This window comes from Ostrinia nubilalis, chromosome 9 (genome assembly GCF_963855985.1).
Source record: "Ostrinia nubilalis chromosome 9, ilOstNubi1.1, whole genome shotgun sequence".
In the NCBI taxonomy this organism is placed as follows: Eukaryota; Metazoa; Arthropoda; class Insecta; order Lepidoptera; family Crambidae; genus Ostrinia; species Ostrinia nubilalis.
Genome location: NC_087096.1, coordinates 5,288,654 through 5,308,875, shown reverse-complemented (window position 1 = coordinate 5,308,875; position 20,222 = coordinate 5,288,654). Strand labels below are relative to the sequence as shown.

Here is a 20,222-nt window from a genome sequence, read left to right as displayed (position 1 = left end):
ATGTTTAAAGTGCTTTCAATTCTCGCCGGAACCGTTTCTTATTTAACATTGTTTTTTAATGGCAACACTAGTTTTTAATGAGTATTTTTAAGCGATTGTGATTGCAGTGGTGCTATCAGAGTTATCGATTTTAATGAATACAGACACATGCTGTGAATGTGAAATATTTATAGTTGTAAATAAGATAAGAGATAATTATGTAGCTACGTAACTTTTTTGCCGTTTTAGATATTACAACTCTCTAACAGCCCATTTATGAAATATTTGATGCAAGAAGTAGATAACGCTCGGATAAAGCTTAAAACTTTCGCGCTAAAAGTAAGTTATTATTACTTCCAACTCACTTTATTCCAGTTAAAACACAAACTGAAGTTTAATATCTTCGAAATCGATACACATTTTTAATTATACCCCGACGAAACTCCGTAATTTCTCTCCGGGGAAAAAAGAAGGGGGTTTTCATTGAAACGTCAAGCTAAATTGATGGGCTCGCCCTCAGTCGTGACCAATAGTCGTATGGCGTTGTGCCGTCGGGTCGCGTCAGTCGAACGTCCGGAGTCATTGTGGCCACACGCCCTGCTGCCAACATAACGGAACTGAATGTTGTTGTCACGTGGCAAACGTCACATGCGGCGGGAAAGTTTTGGCAGCCGCGTGCGTTTCCGAACGCAATCAAACTTTTTCGGCGGCGTGTTTTTTACCGGCCAGTGCTGAACTTTTTATTGAAATGACTCGGATTAAAGTCTTTTTTGTGTAGTTTCGCAGTGTTTTTGGGGACTTTTTTTTAATAACGTGGTCATTATGAACGTGTGTGGGGTAATCGCGCTCGGCTTCGGCTTCCTGCTGGTTTTCCCGAGCCCTTCCTGCTCTAACTCTGATAATATGGGTCTGTACGATTTATTGCAAACATAATTACAAGCGGTTCCGTCGACTGGCGGCTAATGGCGTTAAGTTAATAACGTTAGCGACAACGAGTGCCGCGGCGACGAATATATTCAGTGTGGTATCAGTAATTAATTAATGCGATGTCTTTCGCGCAATATGACGACGCTTTGATGCCTTTAATGTCGACATGTCCTAGTTTCATTATACTTGATGCACTTTGATTAATTATTTTGACAACGATAAGTATTTGGGGTTATGAAAGACCGATTAATTACTTATTGTTAAGATACTTAATCAAATTTATTGTTACCTTCAGTTTTAGTACTTTTTATAGCTAAATTAAGTAATTTTGTTAATGACTAAGTTAATATTAAAACTTTTTTATACTTTGTTCTTGTATGATACGTTTAACTAGTTTAGTACACCATTTTATTAGTGTTAAGCTTTTTTTGTCTCTCAAACACTAGACTCAACTTTTTTTTTCCTCTCCTTAACAACGAGCGCATGATAAAAACAAATTTTGCATATTTTCGGCGCATGCGTTTCATTTTTTGGTTGGATGCCAACTTTTTTGGTTGTTGAAACTAATTGAATTTAGATTTTGGCGGGCACGATAGGCTATGCAGTGTGCATGTCTGTTACGTACGAGTAGTTGGTTATAGCTCATTAAGTTTAACACTACCTATCATTATTTATAGTTTAGTTCTCTTTCTTATTCATAAAACATAAATTAGTGTTAAAATAACAGCGTTTCTCATAATTAGTGAAGGATTTGTTTTTTACTTTTTGTAAAATAATCATTTTGGTATTGATTAAAAGCATTAAACGGGGTTGATGAACCAGTGATAGAACATTGTATTGCTTTGTTATAAAAGATTATAGGTCGATAAAAATTCGCAAAATTATCGCAAAATACATAAGTCGACATATTACTATACTTCTGTTGCAAAATCACACTTATTGCAACAACATAAGAATGCCACACTGTTCCTGTTGGTACGCCGTCTGCACTTTGTTCCAAGAATATGTTTTTGATGGATTTACATGTAAAACTGTAGCCAATTAACCCGTGACATCTTTATCGACGCTCCATACGTCATAGGGTATTAGTTCAGCCCGATAACCGGCACTAAGCTGACCGTAACTGACACTAGATATCCAACCTGATTTGTATGTAATTTAGGCATCAATTAACTATAGTTTGAATAACTATACCTACCTACATAAAAATATAAAAAGTAAAGTAAAAGTTAAACAGAAATATTTTTATAAAAAGATGTTAAAATTTATAAAAAAAGAAAATAAAGAAAAAACAAGTATTAAAGTAGAGTTGGTGTATCTTCACCCATGGAGAGGGTAAAATAAGTGAAAAATTGTTTGTTTAGTTAGTTTTAAATATTTACTTATTTATAGTTTAGTTAACTATTTAAATTGTTTGACAAACTATTTTATTTAATTGAAACACTATTAATTATTCTCTAAAATGTTTCAAAAACAAATATCGTACACCACAAAATAAAATATTTCACACTATACTAATTGCGGGATGAAATTACTCACATTTCTATTTCGGCCACGTCAGTGATTGGCCTAATGCGAGACGAAAAAAGCTTTAAGCGCTTTCACATTAGGGCGTTAGTAGCGCGACAGCAGCGCGGCAGCGGCGTTTTTGTAATGTGAAGGCATGCATCCGCTGTCACATAGTATAAAATTTTCGACAGCGCGTCTGTCGCGCGTTTGTCGCGCTGCTAAATCGCCTAAATGTGAAAGCGCTCTAAGAGAGCTTTACCATTCGGCTACGACGACTTACGGCTGATTATTGTGTGGCTCGCTTCTAGACCACAGAACATTGAAAGAGGTTTCTATGTTCTGTGTTCTAAACGTTATAAAAGAAACTCATCACCTTGTAAATAATTAACAGTTAGCGAAAAGTACATCACACAAAGTAGATCCATGCGGACAAGTTTGTAACTCAATATCGCTACATGAATTTAATTTAAACTTATTATTTGTAAATCAATAGGTAATTGGACGTTTTTTAAGATATTTTTAAATGTTTATGCTTGCCTTATCACCACTTCAGCACAACAAAACGGTTAGCGGTCTTTCTAATTTGATAATATTTCACGAAATTGATGCAAAAGGTGGACCTCATATCTTTGTTTTCTTGTAGATAATACGCAACGGTAATTCCAAAATACTTTTATCGTTTATGTAAATAATTATTATTCATCCACGGTAATTATATTCTTCAAAATAACGTTCATGTGGCTTCACCCTTACTCGCCATCATAATATAGACGCTCTCGCAATACGGTTGAAGCTAATATTTAAAAGATATTTGGCATTACGAAATCCGACTGAGTAGACAAAGTGAATCAAATTAATTTGAAAGCTAACTTAATATCTTTAAGTAATGCTACTGGATAAGGGAAATCTGTGGCCGGCTCTATCTGTTGGCTTGGCAAAATTATACGCAAATTATAGCAATTTTACCCGAAATAATATTAATATCGAAATTCTTTGGTTAGGATTCACCCTTTCTTGGTATACCGCTGAAATGATGCGTCTTAGATAAGGGTAGAAAATCAAAACAAAATATCAGAAACAATTTTTGGCCTTCTTTAACGTCTTGGCCTATACCAACAAGATTAACCCTCCAAAGTTATTGTGTATATTTTTCACGATAGTCACTTGTCATTCAGACCCAACCGTTTACGAAGATGAGAATAGTACCATCGACATATGAAAGTTTTGTAGCAAAATGGTACACAAGATGCCACATTCTCATGATATGTCCTTTGGTCATCAAAATTGATTGGCAACTCTGTTTATAGAATAGTCCCGTAGCTCTGCTTCCTCACTGTGTGTCTCAGAATCTATAGCAATCGCAATCGCTATCACTTTGACACACACTGTACGCCTTTGCGGTCCCTGTGACGACTTTGAACCAGTGATGGATGGACAGAAATTGCCATGTTAAAACCGACCTTACTGCTATTAATTAGACCGTAAACTGACAGACATACAATCCAATCAGAAATCAAATTACAATCCGACACAAAGAAGTAGAGACGAAGCAAAATATTAACCTAATTGAAAGTTAAATAGCCAATTTCAGTAATAAAAAGATATTAAATCATCTAAGTGCTTACTCGAAAGTTAAATTAAGCCAGTCGTACTTATTCTTTGTTTATTGACAGCTAAATCAGTTTTATCCTCCGTAAACAACCGGCACACGGACTAAGCGGTCGGTTTTTATTGTCTGGTACTTTATTAACATAATAGAAGAAAAGTTTAATTAAGTTTGGCCAACTTCATCGCTAGCAAAGTAAATCTAGGGGTGGGTTAACGAAACTTTAACTCCCCGTTAAGATGTAATGAATTGGAATAGTTTACGAATATTTAGGTGGCCAGTTAATGTATATTATTATGTTTTAACGAGACTCCGGGAATATTGCGGCCAATGTTTGTTGAGGGTCTAATTTGGTACAAGATGGTGGAGATTTTGTTGCCAATTTAACGCAAGTGACTTACAAAATAATTATGTTAGTGCGCGGATACATAGGTTCATACTTGACTCTTGGGTCCAAACATGGTTGAAATATGCTTAATGAATATACATATAATGTAGTCATAATAAAAAAACACTACTGTAAAATGTTGTTATTAAAACATGCATTTAATATTGAATTTCAAAAGTCATGATACAAATCATTTGTAGCCTATATCTATCTATCTATCTATGTCAGCCTTTGGGTTCGCCTTCGAACATAGGCCTCCTCTTCAACCCTCCACCGTTTTCTGTCCCTGGCCACACGCATCCAGTTCACTCCAGCCTGCTGCCGGATATCGTCTGTCCATCGTTTAGCCTATATACCTCTATTCAACCCACAAGGTGGACCGACGACCTCATAAAGGTAGCGGGAAGGCGCTGGATGCAGGCTGCCACCATCCGGCCATTGTGGAAATCATTGGGGGAGGCCTATGTTCAGCAGTGGACGTCCTATGGCTGAAATGATGATGATGATGATGATGTCTATTTAGTTCGATCACAGATGTTACTTAAAACACTTAACACACGTTTACTGCCCAATAACTTATAATAAACGCAGCGAGATGTAAATTAGGTCACTGGCCCATGAAACTGCATTGAATTAATTATTTTATTTACCACTTGTGATGGTTTTGTTTTTTTCTTAGGTCAAGCGTAAGGTAATCTACCTAATATACATGTAAAACATAGTGTATTAAAATAAATTCCTCCCATCGTATGAATATTTTTACATACTTGAGTTTATTGAAGCATTTCATCCGATTAACGAAACATTTTGGCGAAATGGACGTCATTGGTTAATCTGGGTCACAGTGCACGGATAGTATACTAATATATTTAATAAAATATCGATTTAAACTCCCATACCGACCCCACTTCTATGCATTATGTTAATTTATTTACAATTTATGAATTAACATACCATTTAATGTACCAGTTTCATTCTTCTCACGTACGCTGCATTTGGTACGCGAGCGCAGCGCCACTCAATCGCGGCGTTGATATAAAGCAAGGTTTCCCAACTTATTTTGTCTACTGCCACTTAGAGAATAAATTCTTTTTTAGCGCCCCCATTTGTAGTCGAGAGCTCAGTTGGTGTCTACTAAAACTTCAACCACACCAACGCGTGCAGATCGCCATCGGCGGCGCGATCACGGCGCGATCAAAGGCCAATGACAGATCGCGTGAACTGTCATCTTAGGTCGCACGACCTGTCATTTGCCTTTGAACGCGCTGGAAATGGCGATCTGCACGCATTGGTATGGTTGAAGCCTAAGAGTCTTTCTAGTACGAGTAGATGAAATTACAAATCCCCAAGTCACACGCTACACAACGCCCCGAATTTTTTTCTACTTTCCCTAAGGGGGCGTTATTGCCCACTTTGGGAAAGGCTGATATAGAGGCGCCTCGCTTCCCTTAATGTTGGCTTTTAGCTTTTTCCCCTCTCTGTTTTAGTAACAGAACGGAACGAAACTAGGGAACCTGAAACTCACTGAGGATAATGCTCAAGTTCTAATTAAAGCAACAAGAAACTTTGTGCATTACATCCTCTAAAAATCTTCCAAGCTACTAGTTTGATCCCAACCTGGATTTGAGAGAGCGGTAGATCTAAGATTTATGTCTCAGCCGGGATTAATTCCCACTTATTTATGTTTGTACTGAGGTATTGGCTGATTTCTTGTAGCAGCTAGACCTATTTAGATTTAATCATACGATAATCTTCTATCTTCTAAATACATGTAACTCAAAGGTGACTGACTGAATGACTGACTGACTGACTGACTGACTGACTGACTGACTGACTGACTGACTGACTGACTGACTGACTAACTGACATAGTGATCTATCAACGCACAGCCCAAACCACTGGACGGATCGGGCTGAAATTTGATGCATGCAGGATTGCAGGTAGATGTTATGACGTAGGCATCCGCTAAGAAAGGATTTTAGGAAACTCTACCCCAGGGGGTAAAACGGGATCCACGCGTACGAAGTCGCGGGCGGCCGCTAGTTCTGTTCATAAAATCCAAATCCACTATATTTTTGACCGACCCCAAAAAATACTAATTACCTAATTTAAGTTAAAACAAATTAACTTAAAAGCGGTATTACATTCATATTACACGAGGGTGTGACCCTCAGAAACAAGAGAAAGTACAGTGAACTCTACATTTTCACAATAAAAACTTTCTCATAACTTGGATTCCAATTAATTATCTTGCTGGGAAAACTTGCTCTAAAGGCTGATTTACACGTGTTAAGTAATTAAGTAGGTTAGCTGGATTTTTAGACTGTAGGCAAGGCTTTGATATTTGACAAAACTATTATTAGTTTATTTTGTATTATTAGGGGACAAAGAGATTTGACAAAATGTCTTACAGGTACATCTTATGTCTGTACAACCAGCACCGTGATCCACGAAAAAACAAACCATTGCTAAGAGGTAACAGCTAATTCAATTGTAATTGTTTAAATTAGGTGTTTATAGTTAAAACGTAACGTAAAGTTTAGGATTACCTTATTCCCTTATCCTTCAACCACACCAACGCGCGCAGATCGCCATAGCCGGCACGAACACGGCGCGATCATAGGGAAATGACAGGTCGCGTGAACTGTCATGGGTCGCGCGACCTGTCATTTGCCATTGATCGCGCCGGCGATGGCGATTTGCACGCGTTGGTGTGGTTGAAACTTTAGCCGGTACGGACAACGTTGTAGGTTAAAAAAATACACGTAACATATACGCGCTTTTCCACTCCTTTGTGCCAGTAGACGGTGCGACATAATGACACTACGGTCCGTTGCTTTTAACAAAGTGTCGTGATACACGGCACTTCAAGCTAAACGCTGTGAGATCTTATGCAGTTGTGATAGGGGCGAATCTATACTTATAATAAATCTGTAGAGAGGTTAATTCTGTACGTAAAATATATTTTCAAAATAACTATCAGGGGGCGATTAGTGATCGATACTGATGCCAAAAATGCAATCAGTAAAATTTTTGTCTGTCTGTCCGTCTGTATGTTCCTTATAGAAACAAAAACTACTCGACGGATTTTAACGAAACTTGGTACAATTATTTTTCATACTCCTGGGCAGGTTATAGTCTACTTAGGAATTCCCACGGGAACAGGAATTAGCGGGAAAATCCTTTTGTATGAAAAATCTAAACCGCTTAAGTTAGACGCTTGAAATTTGGCATGCAGGTACCTTAGTAAACTTAAAGCTTAGTTACAACAAGGAATTCCCGAAATTCCCACGGGAACGGGAATTAGCGGGAAAATCCTTTTGTATGAAAAATCTAAACCGCTTAAGTTAGACGCTTGAAATTTGGCATGCAGGTACCTTGGTAAACTTAAAGCTTAGTTATAACAGGATATTGCAAAATTCCCATGCGAACGGGAGTTAGCGGGGAAAAACATTTGTATGAAAAATCTATCCGCGTAGGTATGATAGATGAAGGGGTTAAAACGGGATCCACGCGTACGAAGTCGCGGGCGGTCGCTAGTTTGTAATAAAAATGTAAAGTCTGATATGCTGTCGTCTGTACAATATGGGACCTGTTACACCTATCAACTAGTTGCAACTTGTGAAACGCAGAGCCGTGAAATCCATTAAAAATAAAACTTTTCACTGCGTTTGTCTTGTATAATTATTGCTCTGACAACTATAGATATATTTTGGAATAAAAAAAAAACATCTTCTATTGCTAAGCAGTGAGTATTCTGTGTGATTGATTATTTAAATTGCATTAACTATTAATGTTTATAACGTCTTATTACGAGGCAGGCATTTAATCTTAATATTTGCTGCATTATGACAAACTGCATGCTAGTTAATGTACAATGTATTTTCGTTAGATGATAATCTCATTATCCCGAAGCGCCAGCTTTTCATCTATAAGCAAAGATTTAAAGTTTTCGTGCTCATAATCCTACATATGGATTTTACTTTAAGTAAGTAGGTTATATTATGTATAGGAGTATCACATATACGGACTTATTAACGTGAAAGCCGGTTGCAAAATGCGGTTTTTTGCATTTAATTATTGCAATTAGGAAAAGAGTATTAGAGTGCACGCATGCGTTTATTACAGGACTGCCAGTAATGTGGTCTGCTGACTATGACCTATATTTGTACTATATTAAAAGTACCTACTTAAATCAATCAAAAAAACCTACTTAAACATTATTTACGCAAAAGTTAATGGATAAATAAATATTAAAGGGATCAGGTTGTTCCACCGGCCAAGAATTTCACGTGTCTGTGGCCAAAAAATACCCGAATATCATAACATTTTAGTAACAAACATTTTTATCTAATAGAATAGTTTTGGTTCTAGTTGTACCACATAGATAGGTAAAATACCGTGAAAATATCGCCTTTTGCGAGCTGTCATCACCTTTCGCCTGCTGTCAATAGCTAGGCGAGGCGATTATGTTACGGTGCGGATAAGTGTGCATTGAAGTATGGATACAACGAATATTGACCGCTTCGAGTTGATACCGTTGCGATCCCTTTACGGGTTGATAAATGTGCTACGGCCTTTAATCCTCATTCATTTAAAAAGTTATTTTAAGTTCAATTTATAAATAGTAAGTTACATAATACTATTGAAACCTACGCGTACTAAGTAGCGGGAAAAACTAGTACCTTTAACCCTTTGGCTCGTAGCTCGTAGTAACCGGCTCGTAGTGAGTGCTACGGTTGCTACGATCAAATTAAGATTCCGTAGCCGTCTCTATTAACAAAGTAGGGTACGTAGTTTCTCGCTTGTTAGTACTTTGTGCAATGAATTTAAAATGTTATGATTTTTTATTATTTTTTATTTCTAACAAAAACTAAGTTTGTTTTGAGTTGAATAACTATTTTAAAGTGGTAAACTTTAACGGGATATAATTATTATGTAAAGATATACAAAGTGCTAATGGATACTTCAAATATTTAAGCCAATTACTTATGGTAAACATTGGATTACTAAGAACACAAGCGTCAACATGAAACAATATCTAAACCTTTAACAGAAAGTTTCCAAAACACAGAATAGCTTGTTCAACCCCATCAATTGTTAATACTTATTAATATTTGAGTCACATCGCAGTGACGTCGGCCATTTGTCCCCAACATTATTAACATTTAAATCCTCTTAAGTTGCACCCTATACATTACGGTGTTGTTGGGTCTAACCCGACACAAAGAAGCAGGCCAAATAGATGAGCCAGTTCATGGAGATATTCCTTGAAGCGCATGCATTTTGAGCCGCACATAACGAAGCGCACTTATTTTAGAGTAGGCGCACACCGTTGATTTTTTGTCGGCCTATAGTTTAGTCGGGCAGTTGATCAGTATGGGCATTATGGGAGTGCGCACACTACGCCGATTCGACTTGGCCGATTCTTCATACAAATTAAAATCGGGCACAACTATCGGCCAACTAAAAATCAACGGTGTGCGCCTACTCTTAAGGCGCACCTAAATTATTCCTCGAAGCGCACCTACATATGTTATGTTGCCTTAGTACTTTTTAATCATCTTAGTAGACATAAAGTTAAAAACCTTTATGTTAGTAAACATAGGTAACGTGCACTTCGAGGAATAGGGGAGACCGAGGTGATTTGTAACAGAAGAGAGTTGTGAAATTGACGATTTTTGGAAACCTAGTAACATCAACGAGCTCGCAAAAGCACGTATTTGTTAGCTCGAGACTTGAACTAAAAAACGGGCTCGCTTGTAGTTAAAAAGTTCCAAACAATCGACAATGTCACAAGTCACAAATTTTCTCTGTTACACCCCTAGTTTAGGTGCGCCTCAAAATAAGGAATGTCTCAGTTCAAGCCGTTTGCACTGCGTTCTGCGTTCAGCTCGGCTGTTATTGGTGAACCGACCGTGAAGACCTGTCAGTGACACGCTCTATCGAGAGGTTTTCGTAACTCTAGTTGTCTTGGTTTAAATGTTACGTGAATTATTTTTTTTTTTTTTTTTGAATTTAGAAGTATGAATGACTAGAACCTTTATTTTGAAAAACGCTCCTGCAAAATATTCATATCCTAGCACTTATCTTGATATTTATGAGCCGAATATTAACTATTCCAAAACTTCACACAATCATTTGTGATGTGATAAATTTTAAGGCTAGGTTACTGCCTCTACAAATTGTACAAATGAATAACAAACTTGTAGACTGCGTCAGGTAGGAATTAAACTCACTAATTTTGCTTGACCAAAATTTGTTTGAGATGCATCTTAAATACAAATCTCCTAAAACATAGATACCTACACTTATTAGTTTTATTTTCAAGTAAGCAGTTTCCCCTTAAAATCTAATCTCTAATTTTATCAAAAAACCATCGCCTCGCAGGAAGAATAATACTTCCGTATGTAATTACCAGGCTGATATGTTTGTCCAGGAACTTTGTTACGACATGAAAAGGGCTCTATATCATTCGCGTTTGTCACGTTTTTAATTAATATATGAGAGGCCTAGCCTCGGCCACGCTCGTGTTTGCGTGAAATCATCAATTAACCGAGGGATTCATTTAAAAGGAGATTGGATTATACATGACAATGCAAAGATACATAATTTAAGTCTTGTTTTGTCATGGATAGAACCTTTAACAGAAGTTAGGATTGCTTTAAAATAATTAGTTAATTAAATGCTAGTTTTAGTTATTATTTTGTTGCTTTACATATGAAATGTTGCTATCCTAATAATGTGTTGTTTCAGTGATTGTTAAGGCATTTGCTTATTTACAATTGAGTTTTACATAATACGTATTACTAAGAAACAAAGTAAAAGATAAAAGTTATTTGCATAGACTTTTAATAAATAAGTTCTTACAAATCGTCAAATATTTGAAGAAAGAATTAAAATAAAAGACTAATAAAAATAAGTTTTGCTCTTACAATTCTTTGCACAAATCTTTGGGCAGTTTTAATGGGCAACTTTTACCTTACCACAAATCATGTCATCATAAATTAATGTTGATTCAAAAACATTACAAAGAAAAAATACCAAACAACATTCCCCACGGCGACTTTCGTACAAAAATAAACATATCTCCTACAAATTATTCACACACACTTGTCCATTAACCAGCACTTTACTTCTTAAATCGTTACAAACAAGGTACAGTCTAGATCAAATCAAGCTTAATACTGTGGCATCTTAATCAGTTGTAATAGAGTATATTTTGCAACAACAATGTATAGTCTGATGTGCCGTCGTCTGTACATACGCCTACGTATACGAAAATCGTACAAAATTCATGCGCCATTTGTTTTTACAGAACCAAGCTTTCGGCTTTTAACAAAATTGCTAAATTCTCTTTACCTTGTCATCTTTGGAACGTCATGCCACAATAAACGAAACGATAGTAGGATTAGCAAGTTAGAAAACGTGACAGTTATCATTCTAAATCGCTTCGCTATAGCGTTGTTTTAAAGTCAGCGTCAAATAGTGACACCCAAAGTGGCCAAAAACACAACCTTATTCCAATTGTAACAAAGACGTGTGCAGTTACTTTGCTCCGTGAAGCGATTTTGAATTTTTTGGTGTTGTTTTTGATTTTGGAAAAATCAATTTTTGAAGTTTTGAGTCTACTCGTATTCTAAAACCTTTAAGACTTTTTTCATTACATTTTTGCTATTTTTTTATGCATAACAAGGCAGGTATTTGACTACAATCGCACCTAATGTTGGGATGCAGTCTAGGAATTACTCACAAAAACACTAGTTTATTGATATGAAACTTACCACATACACTTTCTTTATGACACAGATATGGAAACATCTAATCATTTTATTTATCTCTAATGGACAGCTTAGGGAAGTATGGGAGAGAAGTTGATTCTGTTTATTTTCAAGAAATCGGATGCTGGGAAAAGTTAAAAAGAATTTTCCTCAGTCGTTTGTCTTGTTTTAATGAATGGGAAAGTTTTGTAGGCGCCAATATTAATTAGGGTTATGTTACTTTTTTTGGCAAAAACGTAGGTTTTTAATGATTAAATTAACAAAAGTAAACATCTCTGTCTGTTCTGAGAGTAAATGTTTTAGTTAACAAGGAAAATTATTAGTTACAAAGTTCTGAAAATATTATATCGTTTGTTCCTTCGTTCCACTGATGAAATGATTTTAAGCATGTCTTTTTAATTAACTATAATTATTTTAATCCTTATTTAGCTTTAAGCTTGATGCAGATTATTCCTACCTACGTGCACTCAGCTGTGATAGTATATTAATGCCACTAGAGGGCATTAGTGGGGCAGGCTATTGATGTCATTCGCATGAACTCTCGTGCGTTCATTATAGGTATAAATATACCCATAAATAAAGAATGGAGGTGTTCTTTTTCTATTTACCTTGTTTAAATGACGTTATGGTTGACATTATAGAGAGAGACTCATGAAAATCTTGTTCATTTTGATGCAAGCTTTGTAGCAGAAAATGTACGCCATTTACTCGTATACTCCTAGCTAGGTATTCAAGGCCTATTAAGGTATATTCATTAAAATTTAAGGAAGTTAATTTAGTTTCCCTTCCTTTTGCATCTTTTCACCGTTTACGCAATCGCGTTAATGCGATTTGCTAAGTACTTTTGTCATACAAGTTTGAAAGAATTTAAATTTCCTTTCAACATCTGTCTGCATATTTGCGACAATCTTAGAGCAAAACCATAATTAATCTTTATTACATGTCTTAATATAACAACTATAATATTCAGTTAGCGTCTTCATATTGGACAGGAATAAATTGAGACTTGAGTGCGTAAGCCTATTAGACAGGTAATTTGTAATGTACGCTAAAATACCCATTCAGAATCAGCTGTTATTGAGAAATGTATTGTTTTACGTCACAATTATTAGTGTAGGCGTTACGTCATATCATTCTTTTAATTTAGCGAACTCCTTCTAAATAGGTCCCTTATAGTTGTCATAGTGGAGGATCATGACCCTTGAACTTTATAATTGTCCCCATATGTAGAGCGTCCTTTAAATTTCAGCATTCACTCAACTCGAATTGAGTTTTCCATATTATAAGAAAATTTCGAAGCGAATACCTAAAAATAAATTTTATATAATTTGTGTCCCACCAGGGTATAGAACTTAGAACTCTCTTATAATGCGAACAGCTATGGACTGGAATTGGACTAGAATTCACTGTCTGTTACTGTCTTTTTCGTGCATTACAATCCGGGCTTTTTCAAGGTGAGAGTGAATAGGCACATACAGGACTGATATGTACCAGTCTAGGAAGACTGCATCTCATTTATTGGTTTGATTGCAGTCAAATACCTATTTAGCTGAATTAAAAAACCTCTGTCTCAAATACAAAAAGCGACTTTTTTCAGATCATACGTTGCCACAGGCATCGGCATGTATTGTAATTTGGAAGTAAAGCCGTAAAGTTATATGTTCGAACGATAGCAAATCAAGCTAAACACAGTGGTCTCTTATCTCATTGTAATACAGGCTTTTTTTCATCAAAAATGTATAGTATGATGTGCAGTAGACTGTACGAATACTCAAATAATAGTACAGCGAGCGAGAGCCGAATTATTTTCCCAACAGAGAAGCGAACGGGAATATAAAGTTGGTGAATGCACAAATTAATTCACTGCCCCGCATAAGAAACTCAATTAAACCACTGAAACCTGGCTTTCGTTTTTAGGGACCCGTACAAAGTTTCGCAAAAATGAAACCCTTATCACTAACAGTGTGCTTACCATGGGTTTACGTTATGTGTGCTCGCTAGCGACTGCGTAAAAAATGACATTAATTGTATGACATATTGTGCAGCGCCCCTAGCGGCTACTTTCAAGAAACAAAATCTTCATAGACATTTTTGCCTACACTCGCTAGCGAGCACACCTGGCGTAAACTCATGGTAGGTACACAGGTAATTTTCATAAAACTTCTTTCATCATCATCATCATTTTAGCCATAGGACGTCCACTGCTGAACATAGGCTTCCCTTAATGATTTACACAATGGCCGGTAGGTGCCTTCTTCTTCTAATACTTCTTGGCTGACATGAAAAAGTAGATATTGAGGTGGTTTTATGTTGTGTTTGATGAGGATTTGATTAAGACATAGTTCAGACAAGTGATATTCGCGCGGTTGCTGGGCAGTTCTTGTATATTTGCATTTAATCGTAACCGCACGGTTACCGCCTTAGGCTGGGTTGCAACATCTTACTTTAACTTTGACAAACGTCAAAAATCTGTCAAACTCCATACAAAAACACCGGTTATCGTCAAAGTTAGGTGGTGCAACTCAGCCTTAGTGCCTTGCCAATAAGAACCACCCAGAAACCGCGCGGTTATCGCGCGTGTCTGAACCAGGCCAAAGTCTCCAAAGTGATAATATTGTCTATAGTCCAGTCAATGAATGCTTTAACGACGGTGTAGAGAGAAATCCGTGGAACACAATTTCTGACCTCGGGACTTTATTAAGACTAGTTAGGAGATGAACATAGCAAAAGTCCCCGCCCTTAGCCCTTAAGCCGGAGGGGAGAGGGGGGTTTAAAGGTACCACTTTTCGGTTTTTCGCTTAATCCTCGGAAACTATGCGTCCTAGTGACATGACTACTATGAACCAAAAAAAGCTTATTGAATTTGTTACAGGTGAGACAGTCAAGTTTTTCTATATCTTGTATAGTTTTCGCGGCATCTGCTCTAGAAGGTCTGTAATATTGGAAATTTTATTTTTGTCTTACATGTTCCCATCAGGAGAAAATCGACTAAATCAACATTGAGCTAATATTCTAGACCTGCGGGAGCATGTTAAGCCTAGTTCCAGGGAGGGGACTGCACCGTGCGTATATTTAGATGAACCACTAGGAGCCACTTTTGACTCCTCATCACTCAAAAAGTACTGTGCATTAACACTTCAAATTTGGCTCATGTGTTGAGACTTGCAAGATAAACATCAGCTTCAAATTTCATTAATATACCTCAAACGATTTTTTAGGTATTGACGTTCAAAAATCGACATTTAGGACACTACAATCTATCTATCACCTGTGAAATGTTAAAATTTACTGGTTTTTTATTTGTTCCTTTGTATTTACAGAACTACCTATCTGGATGCCAAATTTGAACCTTCAAGGTCACCTGGAAGTGGTTAGAATTTGGTCTTATAGGTCAGCCATGTAGATTTTTGGACGTCAATACCTAAAGAACCGTTTGAGGTATATTTATGAAATTTAAAGCTGATGTTTATCTTGCAAGTCTCAACACATGAGCCAAATTTGAAGTGTTAATGCACAGTACTTTTTGAGTGATGAGGAGTCAAAAGTGGCTCCTAGTGGTTCGTCTAAATATACGCACGGTGCAGTCCCCTCCCTGGAACTAGGCTTAACATGCTCCCGCAGGTCTAGAATATTAGCTCAATGTTGATTTAGTCGATTTTCTCCTGATGGGAACATGTAAGACAAAAATAAAATTTCCAATATTTATTTATTTATTTATTTATTTGGGTAAAAAAACAGTATTGAAGTACAGTAGCAAATAAATAGTAATAATATACCAATATTATCTAAATCCAACACCAGCATCATTTACCACAGTTTAGATAAAACAGTTAATTAAACTTGTGTTGAGAGTGGTCGTAGTAAACACTTATTACGTAGGTACAGGCGGTAGCACATCGAAGGAGACACTGTGGCATCTTCTGCGGCTGTCTAAATGCCATTTTGCGGCAAAAATCGCATGTAGACAACCACATCCATCATACCAACAAAATATTTAAATGATATTCTGCAACAAAAATGTATAGTCCGATGTGCCATCGCACTGACTGCATTTTTGATTTTTTATTTATTTTTTATTTAATATTAATTTAAGTATTTAGGTTAGTAACAACAGACTGTAGGCATATTAACAGATTCAGGTAAGTATAGTGAGAATTATTTAGTACCTAATCGTATAATTTTCAAATAATTAATCAATATCGAGGTCCGACTATGCTGTGACACAGGTACGTTCATTAATTATAGTCCCTGCAACCCACGAAGGCGGGCGAGCCTGACCCGTGCGTGCACGCGTACATGAACTTGTCGATGATGTGATGTCTATCAACACTTTTGAAAACGAGTCACCACACATGTAAAGCCCACCCGCCCCCGCGAATTGCAACAACCTTACTTAGGATTAACTAATAATATCAGTTTTACGATTTGACACATAAGTTATGTTTCGAAAGTTGCAAAGCAATATAAAGACATTACGATTAGTCAGTCAGTCAGCGCCACGAAGCGTTTCTATTAGAAGTTTTTTGAATTTACTAGGCCTCTCTGCCATTATGTCAATAGTGTTAAAGAGTTGATTATATGTGTGAACAAGTCGATACAATGGTGAGCGCTTACCCGCGTTAGTGCGGCACCAAGTGGTTGCAAATAATTTACATGGGTTTCGGCAGTGAGCCCTAGTAGGAACTCTGTAATACAATTTGTCTATGATAGGAGTACAGTCGTATCTATTATGGCACAGGTCGTACAATAACATGGCACACAATATTATAGACCTTCTAGAGCAGATGCCGCGAAAACTATACAAGATATAGAAAAACTTGACTGTCTCACCTGTAGCAAATTCAATAAGCTTTTTTTGGTTCATAGTAGTCATGTCACTAGGACGCATAGTTTCCGAGGATTAAGCGAAAAACCGAAAAGTGGTACCTTTAAACCTCCCTCTCCCCGCCGGCTCAAGGGCTACGGGCGGGGACTTTTGCTATGTTCACCTCCAAACTAGTCTATATAAAGTCCCGAGGTCAGAAATTGTGTTCTACGGATTTCCATCTATAATGCTTTATTGACTGGACTACTATTAATCACATTCACATGATATCAATATATTTTTGGTAAAATATACGGAACTCTTTGCAAGCTCGCACAACTCGCACTTGGCAAGTTTTTGTATGTTAATATTGTTGTTGGTTAGGTAAGTTGGGTTTACCTTAGCAATATCTACAACAAGCGAAATGCTTAATTGGAAAGCTAAATAATGTTAACTACTTATATTGCAATAGGTACAAAGCAAAATAAATAGTTTGTGAGTTTCCAATTCATACAGGCTTAGTTAAGTATAGGCGAGCTTGGTTGACATTAAAAGATACGAATAGGCTTGTCACTAAATAGCTGAATAATTACGAAATTATACGTATTTTACTGAACCTTAGTACCAGTAAATATACAAATTTTTCAAAACTTGTCAAGTTTTGGTAATCTTATCAGAAATTATTATAACCACCATTGGCAATCATAGCTTTTTCAGTTTCAATTTGAAATCTTTTCACAACTTAATGACTGTCCATTTCTTTATCATCACAATACAGAATGGTGTTTTAAATCCAGTCTGAACTAGGATTTAAAAGCTGCGCAAGTAATTATAATAATGTCAAGCTTAAGTTGAAACCTGGCTTCTGTTATCACGACAGCTCGACGAGCCGTTCGTGCAATCGGCTGGCTTAGGCTGTCTACTCATGGAAATGAAAAAATCGTAAACCCTACCTAGATTTTCCGTTATTTATGTTTTCAACACATTTTGACACATTTACATATACTGGCCTGCAAAAAAGTAAGCATCACACTTTTAAAATTGCAATAACTTTGAAGGTAGTTACAAAAGACATACTTCCTAAATAACAAAGACTTGAAAAGAGTTTATTAGTTTATAAGAAGTTGAAAAATTTGCTATTTAAGGTTTTTTATTTTAAATTTGTGCCTCTTAGGAATAATATATTAATAATAATATTGACACCAAAAACTACCAGAAATAAATCATGAAGAAGCCGAATATTACAGATACCTGCAGAAGATGCCATAGCAGCCCCGAGCACATACAGCACATTACAGGCGCGTGTAAAGCTATCGTACAAACGGACTACAAACATAGACACGACCAAGTAGCAGCAATAATCCATCAACATTTAGCGTTCAAATACCAGTTAATTCCACAAAAAACTCCATATTACAAATACCAGCCTGACACAGTTCTAGACAGCGAAAATTACAAAATATACTGGGATAGAACCATTATTACTGATAAAACAATAGACCTGATATAACTTTACATGACAAAGCTAATAAAACCGCATATTTAATCGATATAGCTGTATGCAATACGCACAACTTACAAACTACCCACTCAGAAAAACTAGCTAAGTACAGAGATCTGTCAATAGAAATCAGAACGCAATGGCGTGTAACCACAGTCTTAGTAGTTCCAATTGTAATTTCCACCACGGGAGTCATCCCTAGACAGTTACACACTAGCCTACGCACCTTGGACATAGCCCCAACTATTTATAAATTAATACAGAAAGCGACCATTCTGAATACATGCAGGACAGTAAGAAAATTTTTGAATATTGCATAAAGTAATTTGGATGCATTTGGCTTCGGCCCGTGCTCCTAAAATTTGCCTCTTAGGAGAGAAAATAAATTACGAAACAATATAATAATAATAATAAATTGTTTATTTCTCACCACATACAATACATATAAAACAATAATAATATTATTAACAATTAAGAAATTGTGGCAGGTAATACCTGAATTAGGAATATTCCTGTTGCTCAGGATATTAACCCTCCACCCCATACAAGAAGTACCTATTAAAGTTTATATAGATATAACTTGTAAAAGTGTAGTAGGTACTTACTTTTGCAGGCCAGTGTAGGTTAAGTGTTTTTTTCAGCTTAGAAAGTATGCTTTATTGCAAGACTAGAGTTTGAGAGAGTACTAGAGTATGAGTATTAAGCGTCCTACCACCTGGTACCCTATAATTCATACGTTAAATGAACACTCAGAATTCGTGTAAAAATATAAGGCATTTTAGGAGCACCATTTAGATACGACAAAGCTTTGAGATTTTAAAAGCACTTTCTTGTTGAAATCATTTATTTTTTTGTGAAGAAATGAAAAAACCTTTGGCCTGACGACTTGAAACGTTTATTTTTGGTATTAGATAATTTGTTTATTTTTTGAACATTTTTAAGTTTTTCTGGATGATCAATTATCCGAAAATAAGATTGTTTTAGTTTTCCCTTTTGTACTTTTGAAGCTCTATTAAATAATACAAACCTTAATTGACATAACAACATATTGCAGACTTTCACAAAGACAATTAGGAAATTCAGACAATTAGGAAAAGTATCTCTGCCCTAGGATATAAGATAACCTGCTTTGTTCAGTATTGAGTTCAGTAGATAAATAATAATAATAATTCAGAAATATAAGCAATTAATGTGTAGTGTACGTACATGTCAGAACAGTATAATCCTCCATAATCAATACCTGTAAGCAATGCAAACACAAAGAGGAACCCTCTACATGTCAACGGGACCGATGCGAGACAATATCGGACAAATAGCGCGAATAAAACATATTGGCCAAACCCCCGGAGACAAACAGCTTAGCTCGAGCATACACGGAACGATTTCAGTCGTCGATAAACTAAACTGTTTTTTCTTTTCTGAAACTGTTCTTGAAGTTGGGTATTTTATATTTCGTTTAAATTGCAATCAGTTTAAGCTAAGATCTGCGTACCTAGTATGCAAAATTGGAAAATTATATTATTCATATTCTTGTGATATGGAATCCAAAAGCTTAAAAATTGATTTAGTCATTAACTGTCTTCATTATAAAAGACAATTATCTATCTTGTTTCGCACAAGATCTTAATTCACCTTCTGTAAGTTTAATTTCTATTTAGAATTTTGTTCTTGTATTTTCATCATTGCTCTATAATTCAAATTTAAAAGCACTTTACTCGTATTTATCG

General features: G+C 36.1%; 1 protein-coding gene across 1 annotated transcript in view; it reads left to right on the top strand.

The window, feature by feature from the left end:
• The first annotated feature begins 517 nt into the window (after nucleotides 1-517).
• Nucleotides 518-20,222, top strand: part of LOC135074447 (protein eva-1-like) — a 45,895-nt gene continuing 26,190 nt past the window's right edge. The window contains exon 1 of the mRNA XM_063968740.1: nucleotides 518-886. Coding sequence (XP_063824810.1) covers nucleotides 802-886 — 85 coding nt within the window. The 5' untranslated portion in view covers nucleotides 518-801. The remainder of the gene's footprint in view (nucleotides 887-20,222) is intronic.